Source organism: Protomyctophum bolini (assembly GCF_963924005.1).
Source record: "Protomyctophum bolini genome assembly, chromosome: 2".
NCBI classification, from domain to species: domain Eukaryota; kingdom Metazoa; phylum Chordata; class Actinopteri; order Myctophiformes; family Myctophidae; genus Protomyctophum; species Protomyctophum bolini.
In genome coordinates, this window is record NC_137863.1 from 26648113 (window position 1) to 26656883 (window position 8771).

General features: G+C 39.8%; 2 protein-coding genes across 2 annotated transcripts; both read left to right on the top strand.

The window, feature by feature from the left end:
- Positions 1 to 1831: 1831 nt before the first annotated feature.
- Positions 1832 to 3265, top strand: LOC308333493 (E3 ubiquitin-protein ligase TRIM35-like; the record flags this gene model as incomplete). Its single annotated transcript, XM_080789938.1, has 1 exon — positions 1832 to 3265. One exon carries the CDS (start codon positions 1832 to 1834, stop codon positions 3263 to 3265), a length of 1434 nt encoding a protein of 477 aa, XP_080646064.1.
- Positions 3266 to 4800: 1535 nt separating this feature from the next.
- On the top strand, positions 4801 to 6240 carry LOC308333498 (zinc-binding protein A33-like; the record flags this gene model as incomplete). Its single annotated transcript, XM_080789951.1, has 1 exon — positions 4801 to 6240. The coding sequence occupies one exon, from the start codon at positions 4801 to 4803 to the stop codon at positions 6238 to 6240; it is 1440 nt and encodes a 479-aa protein (XP_080646077.1).
- Positions 6241 to 8771: the final 2531 nt, after the last annotated feature.

An 8771-nucleotide genomic window follows, 5' to 3' on the forward strand; every position in this document is an offset into this window, starting at 1 on the left:
TATCCTAACACAAACATTAAATGTCATTGGCCACTTTTACGTCATGAAACATGGAATGCCATTGACAATGAATGGCCCGTTTTGAGTGTTTTTGCAAACATTACGTAAATTGTTATTGGCCGGAATGAGATGATGAATATATAATCTTTATTTCAGACTGGAGTCCATATCACACAAAAAAACATACAAAAAGACAAACAACATGGGAAAAGGATCAAAGCGAGCAATTAACACAAAACAGTACAGTAGTGCATATAAAAGTACTGACCTACCTAATCAGCAGCAGGCTGTTGAGCCAGTGCTTGCGCAGCCTGGACGTGACCCGGTAACAGCTCTCCATAGGGTTCGTTAGTGCCACTATTTATACTGTTACTAGACACCTCCAGGCGTAGCATAAAGTTATACATCAGTTTTCTTGACAAAGCATCACGTGTGGGAACACCAACCGAGGTAAACAACTGACTGGCACTGTGCCACCTAGGAACACGGAGAAGTAACCTCATGGCATTGTTATATGCCACTGTGTTGCATGCTTTTAACTCTTATAATACGAGATACCTAGAGAGAGATACGAGGATGTATTATAAGAGTGCCCCTCAATTCACACAGGTTTGATTTTATTACATTTGATTTGGCAATTGATTTGTTTTCTCATGCCAATAATAGTCCACTTGCCAGAATGTGAACCCATAGGCATGTTGACTACACCAACGTTTTAACATGTCTTCATATAATTGGTCCTCACTAATGTTCATGATAAAACACCACAATTTTTCCTACTCAGTCTGTGTCTCATAGGAGGACTTTGAGCAGTTCGGACACCCGTCCACCAGTGACATCATCATTAGGCATATTTTTTTTAAACACGATTGTTTTAAAATATATTTAGATTTGTATTATCGTGAGAATGATGGCTTCAACTTTTGCATTGCAACTTTTCAGGAAAAGAAAGCCTGCCATTTCTATTAGCTTGGATTCACCATTGATGATGTCACTGGTGGACGGGTTTCTGATTCCCATATCCATCATTTATACATTATGGATAATTAATTAGTGTGGACTTAAACTGTTATTCGTCTCAACTATTAAGCTTTAGCTTTTAGTTTAATATTTCTGACATATAGAGACATATTAGTTTTTACAACATATTAGCCACAGTTTGGTCAGTTTTCCAGAATAGTCTAGGCCTTGAATACTAGAAATATAATAGAAAGATAATGGGTAAATAGTAAATACAGACTTTAGCTGACTTACTGGAATGATGGATGAACTGTGTTTATAACTCAAATTAACAACTTTGAGAATTGTTTGACTATGCAGTGGTGTCAAAGGTTAAGTGGGGACAGGGGCTATTAACCAACAGTTCTCCAGTACAGTTTCTGTCTATTGTTGGTGTGTCCCACCCTCCACTCTGATTGGATCATCAGACCCCCCTGTGAGTATTTAGCAGGGCTCTGTTTTCTTTGGTGTCACTTCACTTTAATGTGTGTTGTTGTTAAGAGCTGAACTTCTCTCTTCTGGACTTGGTGACGTTATCAGGTATGTTTATGATTTCACAATTCTTGTCTTCATTAATTTGACTTGCAGTGATTTTTTGAAGGGCTATGTGGGGTATCCGGCTCAAATTCTGGTGCTTGTAAACTATGTATCCAAAGTGCAACTTAGTTTAAACAAAGTGTCAACCAACTTAATTTCTGTGAAAGTTTAACAGTAACAGTAATAATGAATAATAGTAATTAAACAACTATTACTACTAGCACCACTGCTACTCATAATGCTAACATTGTTGTTTCCCCTACAGAACGCAACGCAACACTGGTGATTTACAGCCATGTCAACCGCAGGGGATATTCCAAAGGAGGAAGTAACTGGCAATATCGATTCCCATTTGACTCGGCAGGAAGAGGAACTCACCTGTCCTGTGTGCCGTGACATCTTTAAACACCCTGTTATCCTGTCGTGTAGCCACAGCTTCTGCAAGTCCTGTATGCAGCAATGGTGGACAGGAAAACCATCACACAACAAGGCATGTCCTGTTTGCAAAACAAACTCCTCTCTAGATCAACCTCCCATCAATTTTGCGTTGAATAACCTGTGTGAGAACTTCTTAGAGGAGAGAAGTCACAGATGTATGCCTGAGGTTCTCTGCCCTCTACATGATGAGAAACTCAGGCTGTTCTGTCTGGATGATGAACATTTGGCATGCCTAGTGTGCCAAGTTTCTGAAAAACATGCAGGACATAAGTTCAGACCCATTTACGAATCTGCAAAACAACTCAAAGAGGACCTCCAGGAATCACTGAAGACCATAGAGGAGAAACTAGAGGACCTTAAAGAGATTAAAGCAGGATATCATCAAACAGCAGAATACATTAAGGTGCAGGCCCAACACACTGAGATACAGATTAAGAAACAGTTCAAGAATATTCGGGATTACCTACGTCAGGAAGAGAAGGTCAGACTCACTGAGGTGAGGGAGGAAGAGAAACAGAAAAGCCAGATGTTGATGAAAAAGATTGAGAGTCTGTGCAGAGAAATGGTGACTCTTTCCAACACCATCAGAGATGTTGAGGCAGATGACATCTCATTCCTGCAGAACTATAAAACCACAGTGGGGAAAGTCCAGTGCACACTGCCAGATCCACAGCCAGTTTCAAAAGTAGTGATGGACATGGCCAAACACCTGGGCAACTTGACCTTCAGAACCTGGGTCAAGATGAAGGAGATTGTCTCGTACACTCCTGTGATCCTGGATCCCAACACAGTCTATCCTGGATTCATCCTGTCTGATGATCTGACCAGTGTGTTGTACAATGATGATGCGCGTGAAGAGCTGTATACCAACCCGGACTACCTGCACGTGGTCCAGGGTTCTGAGGGATTTAACTCAGGGACTCATAGCTGGGACATTGAAGTTGGAAACAATAACTTCTGGGAACTGGGGGTGTTAGAAGAGTCTTTCCAGATAAACAATGGAGTTACTGGTTTGTTTTGGTGTTTAGGCTTTAGGAATGGCACATACACAGCAAACGTAGCAGGGTCGGCGACTGCTCTCTTGGTGGAGCAGAAACCCTGGAGGATCAGAGTCCAGCTGGACTGGAACAGAGGAGAGCTGTCCTTTTCCGATCCTGACACTAACACACACCTACACACCTTCACACACACTTTCACTGATAAACTATTTCCTTTCATTTCTACTATTCACCATCTCCCTCTGAGGGTGTTGCCTGAGAAGGTGTGTGTCACTATGGAACATGACATGTAGATAGTAGCAATAACAAGAAAAAGAAAGAGAATTCCTCCCAGTCTTTTTATGGGTGTTGAAAATTTCTCTTAAGTGAAAATCCAGCAGGCTGTTTTTCATGCCAGTATTGGATATCACTGTTTTATATTGTATACTGTTGATAGTTTATTTTAACTTTTTTCCCATGCACAGTTTTTGCACGTATGCAGTCTGGCAGTGGCTAGGCTGTAATAATGTCAGGGGTGGTATCATGGACCACAGCAAACCCTTTGCTGCTAGACTTATTTTCACTGTATTTACTTTTGACTTATGTTGTATTTTTGTCTTGTAATAAACATTCAGATAAAAGGTGATTTGTGGTGTGTGTTTTATTGGCATACTGTGTTCATGATAATGTCAGTCAGCAATTCACATGAATTACCATTTAGAATCTAAATGGCCCCTAAATAATAGTTAATTTAAATATAAACTATTTTTGAGATGATGATGATGTATGATAGCGCCCCTCACGGGTGTGATTTCATTACATTTGATTTGGCAATCCATTTGTTTTCTCATTCCAATAAAGCTTAAATTGAAAAAACAATTATGTGATACAAAAATAACACATTTATTGTGTTGGTTGTCAAATACATATCATGTCTTGGGTAAATTGACTTTACAATAATGTATTTTATTGTTCCTTATATTGGCTCAAATTCACTGTGCACTGCTGATTTATATTTAGCAGAGCTGTGTTGCAATTAAGGCAGCTACCGGTAAATATGTTAATACATTATGAAGTAAAATATATTGGATACATTTATCAGATCGAGAAAGCCACAGTTTGGTCAGTTTTCCAGAATAGTCTAGGAGGAATACTAGAAATATAATGGGTAATACAGACTTTAGCTGGCTTACTGGAATGATCGATAAACTGTGTTTATAGACAACTCAAATCTCAAATTAACAACTTTGAGAATTGTTTGACTATGCAGTGGTGTCAAGGGTTAAGTGGGGGCAGGGGCTATTAACCAACAGTTCTCCAGTACAGTTTTTGTCTATTGTTGGTGTGTCCCACCCTCCACTCTGATTGGACCATCAGACCCCTCTGTGAGTATTTAGCAGGGCTCTGTTCTCTTTGGTGTCACTTCACTTTAATGTGTGCTGTTAAGAGCTGAACTTCTCTCTTCTGGATTTGGTGACGACGTGACGTTATCAGGTATGTTTATGATTTCACAATTCTTGTCTTCATTAATTTGACTTGCAGTGATTTTTTTTGAAGGGCTCAAATTCTGGTTTCCATCTACTAGTACTGCTACTGCTACAATTACTACTAAGGGTACGTTCACAGCTAGCTTTGATTCTACCTAATGTGTCCAAGACTGACACTGTTTGCCCCATTCCCTTTGAAAACCATAGGCCACATATACAGAATCAAAGTTAGTTTAACAGTATTAAACCTGATTAATAATAATGAATAATAGTAATTAAACAACTATTACTAGCACCACTGCTACTCATAATGCTAATATTGTTGTTTCCCCTACAGAACGCAACACTGGTGACTTACAGCCATGTCAACCGCAGGGGATATTCCAAAGGAGGAAGTAACTGACGACATGGATTCCTATTTGACTCGGCAGGAAGAGGAACTCACCTGTCCTGTGTGCCGTGACATCTTTAAATACCCTGTTATCCTGTCGTGTAGCCACAGCTTCTGCAAGTCCTGTATGCAGCAATGGTGGACAGGAAAACCATCACAGAACAAGGCATGTCCTGTTTGCAAAACAAACTCTTCTCTAGATGAACCTCCTATCAACTTGGCGTTGAAGAACCTGTGTGAGAACTTCTTAGAGGAGAGAAGTCACAGATGTATGCCTGAGGTTCTCTGCCCTCTACATGATGAGAAACTCAGGCTGTTCTGTCTGGATGATGAACATTTGGCATGCCTAGTGTGCCAAGTTTCTGAAAAACATGCAGGACATAAGTTCAGACCCATTTATGAATCTGCAAAACAACTCAAAGAGGACCTCCAGGAATCACTGGAGGCATTAGAGGAGAAACTAGAGGGCCTTAAAGAGATTAAAGCAGGATATCACCAAACAGCAAAATACATTAAGGTGCAGGCCCAACACACTGAGATACAGATTAAGAAACAGTTCAAGAATATTCAGGATTACCTACGTCAGGAAGAGAAGGCCAGAATCACTGAGGTGAGGGAGGAAGAGAAACAGAAAAGTCAGATGTTGATGGAAAACATTGAGAGTCTGTGCAGAGAAATTGTGACTCTTTCCAACACCATCAGAGATGTCGAGGCAGATGACATCTCATTCCTGCAGAACTATAAAACCACAGTGGAAAAAGTCCAGCGCACACTGCCAGATCCACAGCCTTCAAAAGTAGTGATGGACATGGCCAAACACCTGGGCAACCTGACCTTCAGAACCTGGGTCAAGATGAAGGAGATTGTCTCCTACACTCCTGTGATCCTGGATCCCAACACAGTCTATACTGGATTCATCCTGTCTGATGATCTGACCAGTGTGTTGTACAATGATGATGTGCGTGAAGAGCTGTATACCAACCCGGACTACCTGCACGTGGTCCAGGGTTCTGAGGGATTTAACTCAGGGACTCATAGCTGGGACATTGAAGTTGGAAACAATAACTTCTGGGAACTGGGGGTGTTAGAAGAGTCTTTCCAGATAAACAATGGAGTTACTGGTTTGTTTTGGTGTTTAGGCTTTAGGAATGGCACATACACAGCAAACGTAGCAGGGTCGGCGACTGCTCTCTTGGTGGAGCAGAAACCCTGGAGGATCAGAGTCCAGCTGGACTGGAATAGAGGACTGAAAGGAGAGCTGTCCTTCTCCGATCCTGACACTAACACACACCTACACACCTTCACACACACTTTCACTGATAAACTATTTCCTTTCATTTCTACTATTCACCATCTCCCTCTGAGGGTGTTGCCTGAGAAGGTGTGTGTCACTATGGAACATGACATGTAGATAGGAGCAATAACAAGAAAAATAAAGAGAATTCCTCCCAGTCTTTTTATGGGTGTTGAAAATTTATCTTAAGTGTAAATCCAGCAGGCTGTTTTTCATGCCAGTATTGGATATCACTGTTTTATATTGTATACTGTTGATAGTTTATTTTAACTTTTTCCCATGCACAGTTTTTGCACATATGCAGTCTGGCAGTGGCTAGGCTGTAATAATGTCAGGGGTGGTATCATGGACCACAGCAAACCCTTTGCTGCTAGACTTAGTTTCACTGTATTTACTTTTTACTTATGTTGCATTTTTGTCTTGAAATAAACATTCAGATAAAAGGTGATTTGTGGTGTGTGTTTTATTGGCATACTGTGTTCATGATAATGTCAGTCAGCAATTCACATGAATTACCATTTAGAATCTAAATGGCCCCTAAATAATCGTTAATGTTAACAGAGCTGCCATTGCAGCGATAGGAGGAATCTAAATAACCTGGCTGGGAGCTAGTCAGACATATGTTACGGAGGAAATAAAAGGACGAGTAGGCAGCAGCTTACATCCACTCCTTCAGTGTCAACACAACTGAAGCCAGCCGTTTATTCAGCAGTTTTATACACATGTTAATAGGTATTTCCTGTTGAGCATTTGGCGCTTCAGAATAAGAGTTTCATATAAATACAATACAGATCACATCTCAACAACCCCACTTGATCGAATATTGGTAAACAATAAAATACAACCTTAAAACTTGCATGTTAAACCTTGTATCTTAACTTATTTTATCCAATTCAATACCAATAAAATGTTTCAATAAATATGTGCAAAATGTAAGCATCTCTTTTACATCTGTCATCACATCAAATTACTGGTTGCAATTATCAACTTCAAATACCCATGTAATTTCTCAAATACAAATACTCATTAATAAATAGCAATACATAAATCACATAATCTGATATCACCCAAACACAAATGAACACTTATTTTTCCTTATTTTCTTTTGTTTTACTGTGTTATGACAATCATGCATCGACCCTGTGTCTGTTTGCATCCCCCACTGCATTCTTGCCCTCTGGCAGTATAGTCAGGGTAAATTTGTTCTCTCATAACTCCATAACAATAATCAAAGGTTACATTTCCCTGGTCATAAGATTTAGCTTGACACTTGTAATCCTTTAAATATTGAGGTGGTCTCCTCTCTCTTGTTGTAGTTGTACTCTATCTGGCTACTTTCACCTGCCTGAATGTCAACCAAATCACTCATCTCTGACTCTGCATCTGGTTCTTGTGTCTCTTTTGGGGTTACACTGGTCTTCCCAACTTCAGGCAGATGGTTTACAGCCCTTCTAATACGGCAATCATCATCCTCCTCCATTTATTCCTCAGTTTGAGCAATAAATACCAATCTGTGTTTAGCTACTTTCTGTGTCAGGATAAAACAATAAGCTAGGCTGTTTTTGTCATAGCCTACATTACAAAGACACCCTTTTCACATCGTGAATCCAACTTTTTCTTGTCTTGCTTGTATGCATAGCATGGGGACCCAAATGTTCTCATTCTCGAAAGGTTTGGCTTCTTTCCTGTCAGCATATAATATGGGGTCTGTCCTACACACTTGTTGAAACACCTATTTCGAATAACAGCAGCAGTCATTACTGCATATGTCCACAATTATTTTGGTAAATTGCACTCAATCAGCATGCATCTGGCCATTTCAAACTGTTCTCCAATTTCTTTCAGCTCTCCCATGTCTGATGGCATTTTTGCTTAACAATGCTTGAAACAGACCAGAAGCATACTCGGTACAATTATCTGATCGAATGCACTTAATTTTCCCATAAGGTGAAACGTCAGCAATGTATTTCTCTAACTTTGACTGTGTCACTCTTAGATTTCAAGAAATAAACAAAAGTTGCTCCTGAATAGTCATCAGTAAATGCTAAAGTGTATTTGAATCCATCTTTAGCCGTTGGATCGATCGGTCCAAATAAATCAAGTTCTAGTGCAGCTTTTGCTCTTTGGTCTGGCTCTCTGTTTCTGCTCTGAGCAAATTTACCTTTTGTGCACACTTCACATGACAAATTTGAAATATCAACCTTGCCTTTAATTTCCATCCCCTCAGTTACATTCTGCAATTTCAACACATCTTCGTAGTTGCCATTTCACGCCACGTTTTGATATAACACCCATGACATTCATCAACATTATAGTAATCTCATCAACAGTATTTAAATAAAACAACCTGTCATGTACCTTAATGTCGTACCATCTTTGTGGATGAGCTTGTTCTGTCTCTCTTTGAAGATGGATGGCTCTGTTGGATGTAGCTGCGTTGACTAAGAAAATGTCTTGGGGAAAGGATGGAACATGTTTTGTTGTGTATACTTACCAGTAGCCTACTATTTGCAACTCTTGCTTGTGAGCAACTTCTGTGTATTTGTGTTGTCTTTGACACTTGAGCACAATGTAGTGCTCATCATGTTTATGAAATCCCATTTGTCAATAAAATATCATTAAATGACAACATAATGCAGAATGCAGAA